This window comes from Martes martes (assembly GCF_963455335.1).
Source record: "Martes martes genome assembly, chromosome: 16".
Taxonomy (NCBI): domain Eukaryota; kingdom Metazoa; phylum Chordata; class Mammalia; order Carnivora; family Mustelidae; genus Martes; species Martes martes.
The window spans coordinates 22,592,958-22,614,624 of NC_137904.1; the positions used below are offsets into that span (position 1 = coordinate 22,592,958).

Sequence of the window (21,667 nt, forward strand, 5' to 3'; positions counted from 1 at the left end):
TTGTTCAACTTTTATTAGGTTATTTTCTTACTGTTGAGCTGTGAAGAGTTCTTCATTTTTCTAATTTATTTTTATGTTATAGAGAGCACACGTGAGGACGGGGGCAGGGAGGGGAAGAGGGAGAGGGCAAGAGGTAATCCTCAAGCAGACTCCAGCTGAGTGTGAAGCCTGATGCAAGGCTTGATCCCAGGACCGTGAGATCATGACCTGAGCCATCCAGGTGCCCCAAGAGTTCTTTGTATTTTCTGGATACAAATCCTTTGTCAGATATGTGACTGAAAAATATTTTCTGCCAGTCTGTGGCTTTCTTTTCATCTCTTTATAGTATCTTTTAGAAAACAAGTTTTTCATTTTGATGTAATTTAATTTATAATTTTGTCTTTTATAGATACTGCTTCTGGTGTTAAAGACTTTCTCCTATATTTTATTCTAGAAGCTTTATAGGCTTTAAATTTATCAATATGATCCATTTTGTGTTCATTTTTATATAAGCTATTGGTCAAAGTCTACTTTTATTTTTTTTTTAAGATTGTATCCACCCATTTGAGACAGAGTAAGAGTGCGTGTATGCACAACAAAGGGAAAGAAAAGCAGGCTCCCCACCAAGCAGGGAGCTGGGTCCAGGCCTTATTCCCAGGACCTCCACACCATGACCCAAGCCAAAGACAGATGCCTAACCAGCTAAGCCACCCAGGGGCCCCTATTTATTTTATAATTTTGAACTTTATTTATTTTTTTTAAATATTTGATTTCTTTATTTGACAGAGAGCGAGATCACAAGTAGGCAGAGAGGCAGGCAGAGAGAGAGGTGGAAGCAGGCTCCCCGCTGAGGGGCTCGATCCCAGGACCCTAAGACCATGACCTGAGCCAAAAGCAGAGGCTTTAACCCACTGAGCCACCCAGGCGCCCCTGTTTTTGTTTTTTTTTTTAAAGATTTTATTTTCAAGTAATCTCAATACCCAAGGTGGGGCTCAAACTCACAACCCCAAAATCAAGAGTCACATGCTCTACCAACTGAGCCATCCAAGTGTCCCTCAAAGTTTATTTTTGTGCATATTCTAGATGCTCTAGCACCATGTGTTGAAAAGACTACCCTTTCTTCATTGATTTGTCTTTGCACCTTTGCCAAGAATCTGTTGACTCTATTTGTATGGGTCTCTCTCTGGACTCTCTGTTATGTTTGATTAACTTTCAATAGTATCATACCATCTTGATTACTGTAGGTTTTTAAAATCAAATTATATGAGTTCTTCAACTTGTTTTCTTTTTCAAAATTGCTTTGGCTATTCTAGTTCCTTCACTTTCCCTAAAATTTTTAGAATATTCTTGTCAATATTTATTTTAGAAGCCCGCTAGGATTTTGATTGGGAATGTACTGAATCTATATCAATTTGGAGATAATATTATTTAGTCTTCCAATCCATCAACACAATATATCTCTTCAATTATTTAGGTCTCTTTTGATTTTTTTTCAATGTTTAGTGGTTTTCAGAATACAAATCATGCATGTTTTTTGTTGGATTTAAACTCAAGTATTTCATATTGTGAGTATTATAAATAGTACTTTTAGGGGCGCCTGGGTGGCTCAGTGGATTAAAGCCTCTGCCTTCGGCTCAGGTCATGATCCCAGGGCCCTGGTATCGAGCCTCACATCGGGCTCTCTGCTCAGCGGGGAGCCTGCTTCCTCCTCTCTCTCTGCCTGCCTCTCTGCCTACTTGTGATCTCTGTCTGTCAAATAAATAAATAAAATCTTTAAAAAAACAATAGTACTTTTAGCATAAAAAAAATTCCACTTGTTCACTGCCAACATGCAAACTGCAACCTGCAAACTCACCTATTAGCTCTGGGAGTCCTTTTGTAAACTGGGAATTTCCAAAGTAAACTATCATGTTGTATATAACATAGTAAATATTTGGATAAATTTTAAAAATATTTTTTCGCTTTGATTTTTTAAAATACATGACTGTTTAAAGCAAAAATAATGACACTGAATTCTTGATTTATAATATATGCGGATGTGGGGCACTGCCTGGCTTAGTTGGTGGAGCCTGCAACTCTCGAATTCAGGACTGTGAGTACAAGCCCTACACTGGGTGTAAAGATTACTTAAAAATAAAAAAAAACGTTTTAAATGAATCTAATGTATGCAGATGTAATACATAAGAATAACAAATGATATAGAGAAGAGTACATGATTTCTACATTTTTCATGGAAGTGACTAATATCAAGAAATGAGTGGCTCAGCCGTTAAGCGTCTGCTTTCAGCTCAGGTCATGAACCTGGGGTCCTGGGATCGAGCCCCGCATCAGGCTCCCTGCTCAGCAGGAAACCTGCTTCTCCCTCTCCCACTCTCCGTTTGTGTTCCCTCTTTCACTGTGTCTCTCTCTGTCAAATAAATAAATAAGATCTTCACAAAAAAAACAATAACAACAACAAATGAACTGAAAAGAGGATGGGATATTCCTCTCATAGGGAATAAGTAAGATGATAATAGTCAGAATGGTTTTTTTAAAGTGTTCATATATATATATATACACACACATAACAAAATACTTGACCTATAAGTAATTAAAGAGCACAATACTACATGTCATCTATTCTCACTGCCTGAGAGTAAAGGAATTCAAGATTGGCTGTAGGTCTAAAGACAAACTGGATGCTGTAGACAGCAAAAAAAGAGGAGAAAAAAGGAAATATTTACAGCTAATCATTCTGTTTCAAACCAGGAAACTGTGAAGATCTATTTAGGAGCTATTTCAATGAACCAATAAGAATGATCTGAAATCACCATCAATTAGTTACATGTAAATGGTCTTTCTAAATCTTTTTATATATTTATATATTTTCTCTTATTTTTCAAAAAGATTTATTTATTTACTTTAGAGGGGGAGAGAGAGAGTGCACTGGGGCATCAGGAGAGGAGAGAAAATCTGAAGCAGTCTCTGCTGAATGCAGAGCCCAGAGCATGCCTCAATCTCACGACACTGAGATCATGACCTGAGCCAAAATCAAGAGCTGAATGTCCAAATGACTATGTCACCCAGGTTCCCCATATCTTATAACACTAAACAATGTGCTGTAACCACTGAAAATAAAAAACTTGCAAAGCCACAAAAGATGATTAGTAAAATCTTACAGTAGAAAAAGAGGTAAATATTACATCCCATTTTTTAAAACAAAGAAAAATAAAGAAATGAATGTACCAGGATCATACATGTTCTGTCATATTTGTTAGCAAGCTACCTAGCTCCCAAGCCAGTGCTCTCTAAACCATCTACTCATATATTGGTTCTACTTAAGCTACTGGAAACTAAAAGAGAAATTTTTATCTTTCTGGCAATCTAGAGATAGCAGTCCTTTTGGACATCTGACTCTGGTCTGCTTTCAAATACTTATTACACCAACCCCTGCTTGATGAGCTTGCCTGATGAGCCAGCATAGCTGGCTCAACTGGAGTATTTTAAAACTTAAGGTGATCCTTACTGTCAATTAATGAAAATTCAGAAATGTTATAAAAACTGCTTTTAGTCATCTAAAAAAATTTGGCGAGAGAGTCCTTCCTCTCTATATATACCATAAAGACAGACACAGTAAGCCCTATCATTGGGTAGGGATGAGAGGAAACAAAAACAAAAGCATTCATTCATGCATGCACACTCACACATGCAACACTCACACATGCAACACACACACACAGGTTTATCTGATACCACAAAATAACAAAAAAGTTAGTGACCCAGAAATGGAATTATGGCAAAAATATTTAATTCTCGGCTGCATTCAAACGTTGTTCATCTACCTGGTACATGTCTTCCAGACATCAAAACAATTAGCAGAAAACACCTGCTTTGAGCAATTGCCCTTGATTCCTTGATGCTTTCACGCAGTGGTTCCTGATGGGTGGTCTTAACCTGAACCTAGGTTTCTTGACTTCCTAAAACAACATTTATCTTGTTTTCCTCACTCATTTTGTTATGAAAAAAGGTCATACAGTAAATTCAGTATAGCTCAGTGAACCTTTCTTGTGCCTTCCACTAGGTCAGAAGCCAGCAAACTTTTTCTATAAAGAGCAAGGTATTAAATATTTTATGCTTTGTGGGCCAAATACATATTATCTTTCTTTTTCTGTTGCATTTTCTTCTTCCGTTTTTTTTTCTAAATGTGAAAATCTTTTTTTAAAGATTTTTAAAATAATTTTTTATTATTTTAAAAAATTATTTAAAAAATTTTTTAAAAATTATTTTAGAATAATTTTTATTTTTAAATAATCTCTACACCCAATATGGGGGTCAAACTTAAAATCAAGAGGTCAAGAGTCGAATACTCTACCTGACTGAAGCAGCCAGGTGCCCCTGGAAAAAACATTCTTAATTTAGAAGTTGAGCAAAAGTAGTTCACGGGCTGGATTTGGCCCACAAGCTGTAACTTCCCAGGCCCTACTATAGATAAATCTTCAGTTAACATTTTCCACACTTGCTTTGAAACTTTCAAAGATACATATTATCACCACGTTGTCATTACTTATTATTGAAGATGATTTGAGGATACACATTCCAAAGTACTTTGATTCTAAAGTACTTCATTATTTCTCCTGATAAGAAAAACATTCTCTTAAATAACCACAGCACCTTACCAAATTTAGGAAATTAAGCACTGATATACTATTATTTAGTGCAAATATAGTCCATATTCAAATTTCACCAACTATCTTAGTAATGTCCTTTAATAGGAATTTTTTTCCAATCTAGGATCACACATTGTGTTTAACTGAGTCTCTTGTAAGCTAGCTCCTGATATCTAGCTTTAGACCAATATGCTTTTGTTGCTCCTGTGCAATCCTGGGGACTATGAAACCTCTCTCCCAGCCACAGGTCTATGAAATACTCCAGCCTGGGTAGGACAACTCCGGAAAATATTATATAAGGAGGTCTAAGCTCTAGGGAATCACCCCCCTATATACACAATAATTCTCTTCCATGGGTAAGGCAATACAACGTGCACCCTCTTATCTTACCAGAAAACAAGTTCTCTTATTTTATCAATTTAAATTTTAGTTCAAAAATGTGTATTCACGGGGTGCCTGACTGGCTCAGTTGATAGAGGGTGAGATTCTGGATTTCAGGGTCAGAAGTTCAAGACCCATATTGGGAATGGAGCTTCTTTCTTTCTTTCTTTTTTAAAGATTTTATTTATTTATTTGACAGAGAGAGAGAGTTCACAAGTATGCAGAGAGGCAGGCAGAGAGAGAGGGGGAAGCAGGCTCCCCGCTGAGCAGAGAGCCCAATGTGGGGCTCGATCTCAGGACCCTGAGACCATTTATTTTTTTTAAAGATTTTATTTATTTATTTGACACACAGAGAGAGAGAGAGAGAGAGATATCACAAGTAGGCAGAGATGCATGCAGAGAGGGGCATGGAGCTTATTTAACAAAAAAAGAAAAATAATGTGTATTCACCTTTCTACCCTCACTGACACTATCAAGTTTAAACTTACTATTTTTTAAAAAATATTTATTTATTTATTTTAGAAGAGAGCATGCGTGCTTGCATGCAGAAGCAGAGGGAGAGGGAGGAGAGAGAGAGACTCCCCTGCTGAGAGCAGAGTCCCATGCAGGGCTGGATCCCATGATCCATGAGATCACAACTGAGCAGAAATCAAGAGTCAGACACAACCAACTGAGCCACCCCGGCACCCCAAGCCCTCAGGATTTCTTTCCTAAATTATCAGAAAAGCTTCAAAATCAGCATCCTTTCTTTGATCTTTGACAAGGCCAATCTTCCCTCCACATTGCTGCAAGAATAAACTTTCTATATCACAAATAGAAATACAGTATTTCTCTTGCATGTCAGTGGTCCCCTAAAGACTAAAGAATCAAATCTACATTTCTGGGGTGCCTGGGTGGCTCAGTGGGTTAAAGCCTCTGCCTTCAGCTCAGGTCATGATCCCAGGGTCCTGGGATCCAGCCCCACATCAGGCTCTCTGCTCGGTGGTGAGCCTGCTTCCTCCTCTCTCTCTGCCTGTCTCTCTGCCTACTTGTGGTCTCTGTCTGTCAAATAAATAAAAAAAAATTTTTTTTTAATCTCAAATATACATTTCTTAGTATAGTGTTGGGGACTGTCTTTGAGAGCGCTTGCTTGTCTTTCCTTTTCACTTTTCTCTGATACATCCTTAGTCCCCACTACAACCCTAATTTAAAACCTACCTGATTTAATCACTTCAAAAAAGACTACTGACAAGTTATGGATTGAAGATATTACAATTTTATAGATTTAAAATTTTTAAATCACTGATATTTTGCTAATATGTGATTTAACTCAGTACCTTAATGCAAGGAAAAAGATCATAACATTACTCTCTCCACTGGACAGATCATGTGGGCAGATCTAAAGAAGAGAAAAAATCCACAGAAATTCTATACTTTCCATTATTAACAATGAAATACCCAATGCTCCAAAACACATATTTACAGAATAATATATGAAAATTCCATGCAAGAGGCACTTACTTGGCTCAATCAGTTAAGTGTCTGCCTTGGCCTCAGGTCATGATCTCGGGGTCCTGAGATCAAGCCCCATGTGGGGCTCCCTGCTCAGTGGGGAGCCTGCTTCTCCTTCTCTTTCTCCCTCTGCCACTCCCCCTGCTTGTGCTCTCTCGCTCTCTCACTCTATCTTTCAAATTAATTAATTGATTAATTAATTAAAGAAATCTACAAAAAAAGACAAGTTCATGCAAGTCCAAATAACATCAAACGTTAACCTAGGAAAACCTCACTACTAATACTTGGCCAAAACAACTATAAAAGCATGCAATATATATAAAATGACTGCATGAAACTACTGAAGAGTAACAAATGCAGGCAGGTTTTAGAGACTAGAATGCTTGAGAAAGACTAGAATGCTTCAGAAAAGAACAATATATAAAATGAGCTGTAAACTTACTGCAGCTTTATCCCTGAACTTGTGGTACAGAAAAACAGAATCCAAGGAGAAAAGTAAGCTAAGGAGACAGAGGCCAGGGACAGGAGCTTCTAAAATGTCTGAGACTTACAATGCATCATCTCAAAAAAGGGAGCTGAAAAGCAGCAGCTCATAAATCTGCAGGGGCTCCTGAGTGGCTCAATTGGTTGAGCATCCACTCTTGGTTTTGGCTCAGGTCATGAACTCTCTGTCATGAGATCAAGCTCTGCACCAGGCTCCCCACTGAGCTCAGAGTCTGCTTCAGATTCTTTCTCCCTCTCCCTCTGGCCTTCTGTGATCTCACACACATGCTCTCTCTCTCAAATACATAAATAAAATCTTTTCTTAAAAAAATGTAAATTAGGGGCACCTGGGTGACTCAGCTGGTTAAGCACCTGACCTGATTTCAGCTCAGGTCATGATCTCAGGATTGTACTATCAAGCCCTGTAATGGTTTTATTTATTTAAAAATAGGGACACCTGGGTGGCTCAGTCAGTTAAACAACTGCCTTCAGCTCAGGTCATGATCCCAGGGTCCTGGGATCGAGCCCCGTGTTGGGCTCCCTGCTTGGCAGGAAGCCTGCTTCTCTCTCTCCCACTCCCCCTGCTTGTATTCCCTCTCTGTCTCTGTCAATAAATAAATAAATAAAATCTTTCAAAAATTAAATTAATTAAATGAAATAAAATGTTAAAAAAGAATCAAATGGACATTTTAGAAAAATTGCACAAAGAACGGGAGAAAGACAAAGTTGCACAAAGAAAAGGAGAAAGAACTGAAATAGTGTAGTTTTCAAATTGTTTGAGAAGTGGTACAAGTGCTAAGTTAACTACAGTAAGTGAAGAATATATAATATTGTCAATCAGAGAAAGACAATTATCATATGATCTCCCTGATATGAGGAAGTTGAGAGGCAACATGGGGGGTTTGGGGGGCTGGAAAAGAATAAATGAAACAAGATAGGATCGGGAGGGAGACAAACCATAGAGACTCTTAATCTCACAAAACAAACTGAGGGTTGCCAGGGGGAGAGGGGTAGGGAGAGGGTGGTTGGGTTATGGGCATTGGGGAAGGTATGTGCTACGGTGAGTGCTGTGAAGTGTGTAAACCTGGCAACTGGCAGACCTGTACCCCTGGGGCTAATAATACATTATACGTTAATAAAATTTAAAAAAATAGAATATATAATATCTGGGGCACCTAGGTGGCTCAGTCAGTTACACATCTGCCTTCAGCTCAGGTCATGGTTCCAGGGTCCTGGGACTGAGGCCTCCATCAGGGTCCCTGCTCAGTGGGGAGCCTGCTTCTCCCTCTCCCACTCCCCTTGCTTGCATGTACGCTCACACACACTCTCTCTCTCTCTCAAATAAAAAAATAAAATATTTATTTATTTGACAGAGAGAAACACAGTGAGAGAGGGAACACAAGCAGGGGGAGTGGTAGAGGGAGAAGCAGGTTCCCCGCCGAGCAGGGAGCCCAATGCGGGGCTGGATCCCCGGATCCCGGGACCACAACCTGAGCCAAAGGTAGACACCCAAAGACTGAGTCACCCAGGTGCCCCATTAAAAAAAAAAGAATATATAATTTCTGGGGTGACGATTAAAAGAATAATAAAAGAATGGATAACCGAAAGGTTAATATGGGTGCAAATGCGTGCGTGTGCATGCATATGCATACACACACACACATACACACACACACGTATATTTATTTAATGGTGGGGAAAATGTCTATTATTCATGTCTTTTCTTTTTAAGTAGGATCCACACCTAATGTGGGGTTCAAATTCACAACCCCAAGATCAAGAGTTGTATGCTCTGCCGACTGAGTCAGCCAGAGCACCACCCCTATGATGCCTTTTTTTGCTGTAATGCTGCTTTGATGTCTGGAGCCTTGCTAACAGGTAGGGACTGCCACTACCAGAGTTAGCTAATTCCTAGAGAGAGCAAACAAGCACATCTTTCATATACAAATCACCAATCCAGAGCCCTTACCGCCAATAACCTCACAGTCTAGGGCCCCTGTTCTCTGCTTTAATCACCCCAGGGCCAAATATTAGACAACTAAGGACAACTCCTGTATCCTAGAGCCTGCTGAAAGCACTTATGAATAATCCCAAGGGCACCTGGCTGGCTCAGCTGGTAAAGCATGTGACTCTTGATCTCAGGACTGTGAACTGAGTCTCATAGTGGGTACAAAGATAACTTAAAAATAAAATCTTTAAAACAAAACAAAACAAAACAAGGGGCACCTGGGTGGCTCATTCAGTTAAGTGTCTGTCCTCAGCTCAGCACCCTGAGGATCCTAGGATGGAGTCCTAGGGGCTCCCTGCTCAGTGGGGAGTCTGCTTCTTCCTCTTCCTTTGCCCCTCCCCCCTCAAATAAATAAATAAAATCTTTAAAAAACGAAACAAAACCCTAGATAATCCTAAACTTGCCCACCCTGCCTCACTTGTTTCTTCTTACAGAAACCACAATAAATGCTCTTACCCATGTTTTTCCCTTGCTGTGTCTGCTTCCTCACTGATACCAGCGCTTCCCCAGATGGCCCCCTCTGGCCTGGCATGCCCCCTTCTCTTGGATCTGTTGAGTATAACAAACCATCTTTCCGGTGGCTGTTTCTACCTGATCTGCTGGCGTCCCCATACCTGAATAAAACCTAAATTTACAACAATAATAACAACAATAAACTCTTGATTAATTCAAAAGACAGCAAGAAGAGGTGTGCCTGGCTGGCTCAGTCAATAGAGCATGTGACTCCTAATCTTAGGGTGGTGAGTTCAAGCCCCACATTGGGCCTAGAGCTCACTTAAAAAAAAAAGATGGCAAGCACAAATAACAAAAGAACAGACAGAATAAACAGAAACCAAATAGAAAAAAACAGATGTATGCCCACCTATAAGCAGTAATTACATAAAATATAAATGGGCAAAATAACTCAATTAAAACAAAGATGAAGTAGAGAAAAAGCCCCTTTGTTCTTAGCAGCAATTTTTTGGATAGGACACCCAAAGCACAAGAAACAAAGGCAAAAGTAAATAAGTGGAACTAAACTAAATTAAAAAGCTGTGCATAGCAAAACAATCAACAAAATGGGGACGCCTGGGTGGCTCAGTCGGTTAAGCGGCTGCCTTCAGCTCAGGTCATGATCCCAGCGTCGGAGCCTGCTTTACCCTCTGCCTCTGCTTGCCACTCTGTCTGCCTGTGCACTCTCTCTCTCTTTCTGACTAATAAATAAATAAAAAATCTTAAAAAAAAAAACAATCAACAAAATGAAAAAGCAATCAATGGAATGGAAGAAAACATTTGCAAATCATGATAGGGGTTAATATTCAAAATGTTTAACAAGCTCACAAAACTAAATAGTCAAAAACTAACCCAATTAAAAAACAGACAGAGTACCTAAATAGACATTTTTCAAAAAAAGCCTTACAAATGACCAACAGGTAAATGAAAAGGTGCTCAACATAACTAATTATCAGGGAAATTCAAAACTACAATTAGATTATCACCTCAAACCTGTTAGAATGGCTCTTATCAAAAAGACAAGTGATAACGAGTATCAGCAAGGGTGTGCAGAAAAGGGAAACCTTGTGCACTGCTTGGTGAGAATGTAAATTGGTAAAAACACTATGGAAAACAAAAACGAAGTTTGTCAAAAAATTAAAAACAGAACTACCATGTGACCTAGCCAATCCTACTTCTGGGTACATACCCAAAAGAACTGAATTCAAGATCTTAAAGATCTTAAAAATTCACTGCCTTATTCACAGTAGACAAGATACAGAAATAAGCAGAAGATTCTGTCAAAGGATGAATGATAAAAATGTGGTGTACACTGGGGCGCCTGGGTGGCTCAGTGGGTTAAAGCCGCTGCCTTCGGCTCAGGTCATGATCCCAGCGTCCTGGGATCGAGTCCCGCATCGGGCTCTCTGCTCAGCGGGGAGCCTGCTTCCTCCCTTCTCTCTCTACCTGCCTCTCTGCCTACTTGTAATCTGTCTGTCAAGTAAATAAATAAAATCTTTAAAAAAAAAAAAAAAAAAAAAAAAAAAAATGTGGTGTACACACACACACACACACACACACACACACACAAAACACGGTATATTAATTCAGCCATGAGGAAGAACCAACAACTTGGATGCAACAACTTGGATGAAACTTGAGGGCATTATGCTAAGTAAAATAAGTGAGACAGAAAAAGCCAAATACAGGGCATCAGTCGGATTAGCATGGGACTCTTGATCTCAGGGTTGTGAGTTCAAGCCCCATGTTGGGTGCAGAGACTACTTAAATAAATAAATAAACTTAAAAAGACAAAGAAAAATAATGTATATTGTCACTTTTATGTAGAATCTAAAGAAGTTGCACTCAGAAACAGAGTAAAATAGTGGTTACCAGGGGTTGGGAAGTGGGGGAAAATGGGAAGATACTGGTCAAAGGATATAAACTTCCAGTTATAAGATTAACAAATTCTGGGAATTCAATGTACAGCATGGTGATTACAGCTAATAATACCATATTATACACTTCAAAGTTCCTAAGAGAGTAGATCTTAAATGTTCTCACTATAAAAAGGAAATGATGATTAGGTGACAGGAAGGAGGTGTTAATGATATTATAGTGGTTATCATTTTGCAATATATAAATGTATCAAACTGACACACTGGACACCTTAAACTTACACAATATTATGATCAATCACATCACAATAAAGGTGGAAAAATTCTGGGGGAAAAAGATAATGAAGATGAGAAACATTTCATATTTTTTAATTTGGGGGGGGCAGAGAAAGAGGGGGAAACAATCTTAACCAGGCTCCGTGCTTAACCCAGTGGTTCAAGCAGGGCTCGATCTCACAACCCTGAGATCATGACCTGAGCCAAAATCAAGAGCTGGACACTTAACCAACTAAACCACCAAGGCTCCCTAAGAAACACTTCAAATACAAGGTTCCAGAAATGGTAAATGAAAAAAGATGGAAAAAGAAAGAGCGGGCAAGCATTCGCCAAAGAAAAATGTCTAATTAACGTCAAAGTAGATTTTAAAGCAAGAAATACTATGAAAGATAAAGAGTGAAATTTTGTACTGATAATGGGACAATTCAACAAGAAGATAGAATAATCCAAAATTTGTACATTCCTAATAACACAGCTTAGAAATGCATCAAGTAAGAGAGCGATAAAAGGAAAAACAGATAAACGCACAATCAGAAGAGATTTGAAAACACATCTCTGAGTTGCTGATAGAACATGCACACCAAAAACAAAATGAAATTAGAAAGGATGCAAAAGATCTGAAGAATATAATCAGTGTATGTTCTCAGCTTGACATGCATTGATCACTATACCCAACAAACTACAGAATAAATGTAATTTTCCAATTCTGGAAGAAAATATTCACAAAACACATAATACTGAGAAGTATCCAGGACCTACAAAGAACTCATAAAACCCAAAAAGAATAACAACCTAGTTTTTAAGAAATGTGCAAAACATCTCAACAAATACTTCCCAAAGATATGTGAATGACCATTAAGTCTATGAAAACATACTATCACCAATCATCAGGGAAATATACATTAAAACCTTACTGAAATACTATTACACATCCACCAGAATGACTCAAATTAAAATGACTGTCAACACCTAATGTTGGAGAGAATATGAAGTAAACAGAATTCCCATATACTGTTGATGGGAGTGTAAAATTCTTACTTCTTAATGAAAAATCTGGGAATTGGTCATAAAACTCAACATATACCTGCCCTATGATCCCAACAATTTCATCCATACTTAAGAAAAATGAAAAACTGAGTTCACAAAGATTTATAAATCAAAAGACTTAAGTCAAAAAAGGTTATGAGACAAAGAAAGACATTATATACTAATAAAAGTTCAATACAGCAAGAAGATTTAACAATTATAAACATTTACAATACCTAATAACAGGTCATTAAAATATATGAAGTGAAAATTGACAGAACTGAAAAGATATTAACAGTTCTACAATAATAGTTGGAGACTTTAATATTTCACTAATAATGGAGAGAACAACCAGACAGAAGATAAGCAAGGAAATAGAGAACTTGACACAGTAAACCAACTAGATTTAATATACACATAAAGAACAGAACACTCAAGGAAATAGAGAACTTAACACAATAAACCAACCAGATTTAATATACACATACAGAACACTCTACCCAACAAAAGAATACATATTCTTTTCAAGGGTCCGTGGGACACTTTCTTAACATATGTCAGGTCACAAATCAAGTCTCAATAAATTTAAAAAGACATATATCATACAAAGAATCCTCTCTGATCTCAATGCAATAAAGTTAAAAATTTATAACAAAAAAGGAAAACTAAGGGCGCCTAGGTGGCTCAGTCGGTTAACCACCCGACTCTTGATTTCAGCTCAGGTCATGATCTCAGGGTTGTTAGATCGAGCCCCACGTCTCCCCCTCCCTCTGCCTCTTTCTCAAAAACAAAAACAAAAAACTAGAAAATTCACAAAGTTGGGGAAATTAAACAACATATTTCTAAACAACAATGGATCAAAGAATAAATCACAAGGGAAATTAGAATACCTAGAGTTGAATGAAGATAAAAATACAACATATCAAAACTTATGGGGCCAAGTAAAAAAAATGCTCAGAAATTTGTAGCTATGAAGACTTACATTAAAAAAAATTCTCAAATTAACAACCTAACTTAACCACTTAAGGAATTAGAAAAAGAACAAACTAAACCTAAATGTAGCAGAAGGAAGGAAATAAAGATTAAAGCAGAGAAAAAACAGAGAACAGAAAAATAACAGGGAAAATCAATGAAATCAAAAGTTGGTTTTTCAAAAAGATCAATAAAATTGATGAACCTTTAAGTTAGATGGCCTAAGGAAAAAAGAATACTAAAATCAGAAATTAACAGGGGACATTACTACTGATTCTACGGAAAAAAAAAGAATTTTAAGAGAGTACTACGAACAACTATATGTCAACAAATTAGATGAAAAGGGTAAATTCTGAAAATACAAAAACCTACCAAGACCAAGCCATGAAGAAATAGAAAATCCGAATAGTATTACTTACAAGTAGATTGAATCAGTAATCAAAAATTTCCTAATAAAGCAAAGCCCTGGACCCAATGGACTCTTAAAATTCAACAATTAGGAAACATAAAACCTGATTTACAAATGGGCCTAACACCCTGACACCTTAACAAAGAAAATATACAGATGGGAAATAAGCATATGTAAAGATGGCTCACATCATGTATTACAGGGAAATAGGTATTAAAACAATGAGGTACTACTAGACACAATTAGAATGGCCAAAATCTGGAACACTGACAGTACCCTTTGGCACTGATGAGGATATGGAGCAACAATAACTCTTCATTCAGTCTTGGTGGGAATGCAAAATGATAGAGTCCCTTTATAAGATAGTTTGGTGGTTTCTTACAAAATTAAACATATTTTACCATAAAATCCAGCAATGGCACTCCTTGGTATTTATTTAAAGGAGGTAAAAATATATCCACACAAAAACCTGCAAACAGAGGTTTTCTTCAAGGCAGCAAAAATACTCTGTATGATGATGGGTACTTCTCATACATTTGACTATACCCATAGAATGTACAGTATCAAGTGAACCCTAATGTTACGGTGATTATGTTATGCCAGTGTAGGTTCATCAGTTGTATTCTGGTGGAGGATACTGATAATGGGGGAGGTTATGCATGTGTGAGGGAAAGGATTATATGAAATCCCTCTGTACCTTCCTTTCAATTTTACTGTGAGCCTAACTAAAACTGTTCTAGAAAAATAAAGTCGTTTTTTAAAATGTTTTTAATTATCTCTATTTGAGGTGCTTAGGTGGCTCAGTCGGTTAAGCATCTACCTTTGGCTCAGGTCATGATCTCAGGGTCCTGGGATCCAGCCCTGTGTTGGGCTCCTACTCAGCTGCAAATCCACTTCTCCTTCTCCTTCTGCCCCTATCCCCAGATCGTGCTCTCTCACATGAGCTCTCTCTCTCTCTAAAAATAAATAAAATCTTTTTAAAATAAATATCTCTACTTAATTTAAAATCTTCATCTCAATTTCCTTAAGATGAAACTGTTCAGGTTTATAAAGTATTACAACTTCACTTCTCAACAGGAAGTATATTTTTTAAGTTTTTATTTTTTACTTAAGTAATCTCCATATCCAACGTAGAGCTTGAACTCTCCAGGACCCCCAGATAAAGAGTTGCATGCTCTTCTGACTGAACCACCCATGCACCTCTATGTATTTTACTTATGGCAGTGTATTTTTAAACAATGAAAAAAAATTAACCTACTTTCTCCCTTCAATAAGTTTTATGCCAAAAGATGTCTTCTTTCACCTGTAGAAGAAACTGCCAAATAGATACACACCATAAAATATTTCCCCCAGGGGTGCCTGGGTGGCCCAGTTGGTTAAGCAATCAACTTGATTCTGGCTCAGGTCACAATCTCAGGGTTGTGAAATCAAGCTCTGCATCCGGCTCCATGTTCAGCATGGGGACTGCTTAAGATTCTCTCTCTCTTTCTCCCTCTGCCTCTTCCTATTCATGCTCTGTTCTCTCTTGAAAAGCAAAAACAAACAAAATCCCCCCAAAAGCCTCTTTAAATTAGTATCACTTCTGGTTCTATTCTGTTTCTTCTCTTTGCCTACTTAGGCACTAATACCATACAGCTTTAATTACTGTGTTGTAGTTTTTTTTTTTTTTTAATTTTAAATAAACACTACACCAATGTGGGGCTCAAACTCACAACCCTGAGATCAAGAGTTGCATGCTCCACTGAATGAACCAACTGGGTGCCTCTACTGTGTCACAGTTTTTTAATAATTGATAATCCAAGGCTCCCTTCAATAGTCTCCTATTAAATATTCTTCATTATTTTCTAGGCTACTCACATTACTTTATTCTCCTTTCCTTCTTTTCCCCTCCAAACTAGCAAACATATCTATTTAGAAGAAATATAATGATGTTCAATTATAGTATTATTTCTAACAGCAAAAAAAGGGGGCAGGGTTGGAAAAACCTAACTATCTAATCATGTGGAATGAAAAGCAAATTATGATATATTGAATGGATATATAAAATCTGATACAATTGTTATACATGTATACTTATTAATATGAAAAATAAGGACTATAAAATTTAAAAAAAACAAATGATACCATTTTCATTTTAAAACCTAAATGGCAAGTGAACAGTATATAAACAGTACATGTTACAAATATATGTTGGATAAATAATTATTTCATTTTGTCCTGGACTATGGGGTTTCTAGGACATGGGACTTTCTCCACTAACACCGGGAGTCTTGGCTAAGTTGAGATAACAGTCATCCTAGATCTATGTACGTTACTGAAAGGCTGAAAAGATATAGATGAAATAGTATCAATGGCTATCTGAAGGGAAAATAATTATAAGTAATGGTTTCTGTATGCTTTTCATTTTTCAGTTAAAGGTGATATAATATATCTTTATATGAACAGGCAAAGTTTACTAAGGATCTTTTACTGAAAATCTCAAACCAGAATTACAGTTAAAATTGAAGAGAAAACAGACTTAGTTACAACAATAAAAAAGTAATGACAGAAGAGCCAAAACTAAAACCAGGAATGAGCAGGAGCAGTACAACCAATCTGCAGAAATAAAAAGTTATATGTGAGAATACTATTTACAACTGTATACCAATAAATTAGATAACCTAGATGAAACAAATTCCTAGAACCCACAAATAAGAAAATAAAAAATAGCAACAGACATTTAACAAGTAAACACTGAAAAAGTAATCAAAAACAAAGTCCATAACCAGATGCCTTCCCTGTGAATTCTACCAGTTAAAGAATGAACACTAATTCTTCCCCAACTCTTCCAAAAACTAAAAGAGAACACTTCCTAACTCAATGAGGCCAGTATTAGCCTGACACCAATACCAGACCAATAAAATCACAAGAAAATTACAGTGTCTCTTATGAACACAGATGTAAAAATCCTCAAAGTACTATCAAACCAAATCCAACAGCATATTAAATTATAAACCATGACAAAGTGGTATTCCAGAAATGCACGAGCAGTTCAATGTAACAAAATCAGTAATGTAATATACTACATTAGCAGAACAAAGGAGAAAATCCATATCATCATCTTAATTGATATCAAAAAGATATATAACAGGGGCACCTGGGTGGCTCAGTGGGTTAAAGCCTCTGCCTTCAGCTCAGGTCATGATCCCAGGGTCCTGGGATCAAGCCCCACATGGGGCTGGGGGGGGGTGTCTCTGATCAGCGGGGAGCCTGCTTCCTCCTCTCTCTGACTACTTGTGATCTCTGTCTGTCAAATAAATAAAATCTTTAAAAAAATTAAAAAAAAAAAAGATATATAACAGAGTGCAACAACCTTTCATTAAAAAAAAACAGAAAACAAAAAACTAGAAACAGAAGGAACTTCCTCAATATGATAAAGGGCATTTAAGAAAACCCCACAGCTAATATCATCCTCAATGATGAAAACTGAAAAACGCTTTCTCCCTAAAATCAGGAACAAGGATGCTCACTTTCATCACCGCCATCAAAGTTCTAATTAGAGCAAACAGATAAGAAAAACAAATAAAAAGCATCCAAATTGGAAAGGAAGAAGTAAAACAATTTTTACTTGTAAGTGCCATGATCTTATACAGAATTCCAAAGTATCCACATGAAAGATACTAGAGCTAAGAAAATTAGCAAAATTGTAGGATTAAAAAAAAAAAATCAATGCACATAAATCAGCTGTTTCTATATGCCAGCAATGAATAATCTAAAGAAGGAATTAAGAAAGTAATTACATTTACAGTAGCATCTAAAAGAATAACAGACTGATTACTAAATTTAAGCAATGAATTATAATACTTGTACACTGAAAACTATAAAACACTGCTGAACAGAATTAAAGAAGATGAGGACCTAAATAAATGTTTAGAAGGACATTTGCGTTCATAGTGAGGCTTAATACTGGTAAGATGCCAATACTACCAAGCACTGTCTACAGATTTAAACAATTCCTAACAAAATTCCAACAGCAGAAATGGAAAAGCCAATCCTCAAATTCATATGGAATTGCAAAGGGAAAGAGCAAAAACTATCTTTAAAAAGCAAATACTATCTTCAGTATAATAGCAACAACTATCTTAAAAAAGAATAAAGTTATCCCTGATCTCAAACTTACTACAAAGCTACAGTAATCAAAACAGTATGATACTAGCATAAAGATGGATATGCAGACAAATGGAAAAGAACTGAGAGTTTTCAGAAGTAAACCTATACAATATGACCAATTCATTGCACAAATACATCAAGACAATTCAATGGAGAAAGAATAGTCTTTTTAATAGAGGGCACTGGAACAACTGGATTTCCACATACAAAAGAATGAAGTTGGACCTTTACCTCACAACATATACAAAAATTAATCAAAATGAGTCAAGAGCTAAGACCATAAAACTCTTAGGAGAAAACATACGGATAAATCTTCGTGACCTTGGATTTCACACTAGATTCTTAGACATGACACCAAAAGCATACATAACAATGACAAAAAATAGACCAATTGGACTTAATCCAAATTTAATACTTCAGTACATCAAAGGACATTATCAAAAAAGTGAAAAGACGAACTACAGAATGGGAGAAAATATTTGCAAATTGTGCATCTAATAAGGATTTAATATTCAGAATACATAATGAACCTTTACAACTCAACATGGAGACAAACAACCCAAATTTTAAAATGGGCAAAGGATCTGAATAGGCATTTCTCCAAAGAAGATATACAAATAGCCAATAAGCACATGAAAAGCTGCTCAACATTATTAGCCAATAGGGAAACACAAATCAAAACATCAAGATACTACTTCTCACCAAGTAGGATAGCTATAATCAAAATAACAAAAATAAGAGGCATTTGCAAGGACATGGAGTAACTAGAACTCTGGTAAACTGCTAGTGGGAATGGAAACTGCTAGTGAGAATGGAAACGTATAATGGTGCAGTCTGGCAGTTTATCAAAAAGTTAAACATAAAATTACCGTGTGATCTAGTATTTTCACTCCTAGATATGTACCCAAATTTGAAAACAGTGACTCAAACGAGTATTTGTACACCAGTGTTCATTATAGCATTTATTCACAACAGCCAAAAGGTGGACATGATCTAGTGTCCATCAACAAATGAATGGATAAGCAAACCACAGTATATTCATAAAATGGGGTATTATTCAGCTATAAAAAGGAATGAAGTACTGATACATGCTACAACATGGTTGACCGGTAAAGTATTATGCTATACATTATACTAAGTGATATAAGCTATACACAAAAGTACAAATATTGTATGATTTCATTTCATTCATATGAAATATCTAGAATAGGCAAATTCATAGAAAAAAGTAGATCAGAGGTTAGGTAGAGGGAGAAGGAGGAGTTGTTGCTAATAAATACAGAGCTTCTATTGGGGTGATGAAAAAGTTTTAGAAATAATGGTAATGGTTGTACAACATTGTGAGTGTAATTAACATCACAAACTGTATAGTTAAAAATGGTTAAAATGGCAAATTTGATGATTATTTTGGCACAACACATGCATATACATACACAAGAGAAAAAGACTTTGGTACATAACCTTCTGTCAAAAGATAATTCTAGATTTCCACAAGCACTAAAACTGACTGTATGAGACTTTACAGAAGTCGGTGTTCTGCAACATTTAATTCTATAGTAATGCAAGTCATTAGACACCTCAAACTACTGTGCTAAAATGCTAAACCACATGTAAGTTAAAGCAAAATAAAATTTCCCCATTTTTTTCAATAATCCAAAAAGTTCAATAAATACAACTACCTACTTTCATATTATACACATTTATCTATGCAAGTAATTATAAAATGGGCTATGTTTCTTTATATTATTTTTTTTTACCCTGCTGGGACTAGATATTAAGTAAATACTGGTCACTGATATAAGCCTTTAACACTTACAAAATACACTGCTCCAAAGCTTCCATGGCCAATTTCTCTGAGATCTGTGAAGAGCTTCTCTGGATCTTCTTTGAAGAAGAGCTCTGCAATTTCAGGGTCCTTCAGGCTGCCCGCTCGGTTAGTTGATGGCATCCTGCTGGGCAATCAGTTCTCTGGTTCTAATTTTATACTGCTATCCCAATCCTTGGTTCATCTGTATGAATGAAGCCACGTTGGCATGAACTATTGCAGAAAAAGAAGAAAAAAAAAAAGTCAGGAAAAGCAAAAGCTGCTAAGAATAATTAGTACAAGATCATTTTCTGATAGCATATACAAAATTATCTCAGGCATCGATTTTTCACTGAGAAGAAAATGTGGTCTACTAGTTCCTCCACCTGGTTCATGATCACAATTACTTGTGGTACTTTAAGAAAACCCAGATTCTTAATATCCATAGTATGTAAATATATACTATATATATACTTTTAAAAATTAAACAAATCTTATGTCTTAGAAGCCTTTCTGAATCTGTACTTAGTTATCTAATCCAGATGCAGTGCACCCATCGGAAGAGATAACACATAAGCTATCAAAAACATGCACAACAACTTAAGCTGTGCCAATACTATGTCTCTAACACCAGGAAGATTCCCATCTATTAATGTTATTCAAACGTAAGAAAATACACAAAAGATTTAATTTAGTCAGTTATTTCTTTTCCTTTCAGATACCATTTGCCAGTGTTAATCAACTCTAACAGACATTCCAAAGAAAACTACAATGGGACAAAGTAATGAATTTCACACAGATAACTGTTGCCCCATAAACCTGATTCACATTAAAAAGTACGGCCTTTGTCAAATCTGCATCATAAGTAGATACCACAAATAACCACTAAATTCCCTGGTGTTGTTATCAGTTCCTTTATATCTGATTACTCAATTTTAAAATTATCTGTCATAACTGACAGGCTTCAGAACTTGGGTTCTGGAATGACACAGCCTGGACATGAATCCTGGCAACACTATTTACAAACTGTGAGCATGGGTATCCTCATTTTCCTAATCTGTACACTGAAAATAACCTATTTCATAGAATGGGATAGCATCCTCCAGAAAAATCTGAGAAGAAATAATGAGGAAACTGAACATTAACTTTACCAAAAACCAAAAAGTAACTATAGCATCATTTAGAATACTAAAAATAGGACAAGCAAATCCATAATCTAAAAGACAGTCCAGAAACAAACCCGTGTATGTGTATCTTGGAATTTAGCATACAAAAGGAGAAGAAATAAATGTTGAGAAAATTGAGAACCCATTCAGAAAAAATATATAAAAATTATAATCCATGCTAAGTGGCTTAAGAAACATACCAAATAAATGAGGAAAAAATGAATTTGAGACCTGTTCCTTAAACTGAACACCTGAATTACATATGGGTCAGAAATACAAACATAAAAAATGAAACTCGGGCATCTGGTTGGCTCAGTAAGAAGAACATGACTCGATCTTGGGGTCATAAGCTTGAGCCCCTCACTAGGTGCAGAAATTACTTGAATAAAATTATTAAAAATGAAACTATACATAAGTACTAGAAGTAAGTAAGTTCCTCCATAATCAGGGATTGAGGAAACTTTCCTATGATCCAAATCCAAAACAACAATAACAAAGACTGATATAT

The 21,667-nt window shown here is 36.5% G+C and overlaps 1 protein-coding gene across 1 annotated transcript in view; it reads right to left on the reverse strand.

Annotated features, from left to right (window-relative positions):
* The window catches only part of TAOK1 (TAO kinase 1), a 153,357-nt gene that overhangs the window by 74,124 nt on the left and 57,566 nt on the right, over nt 1–21,667 (reverse strand). Inside the window, 1 exon segment of the mRNA XM_080825304.1 lies at nt 20,006–20,227. Within this exon segment, the coding sequence (XP_080681430.1) occupies nt 20,006–20,137 (132 nt within the window). The 5' untranslated portion in view covers nt 20,138–20,227.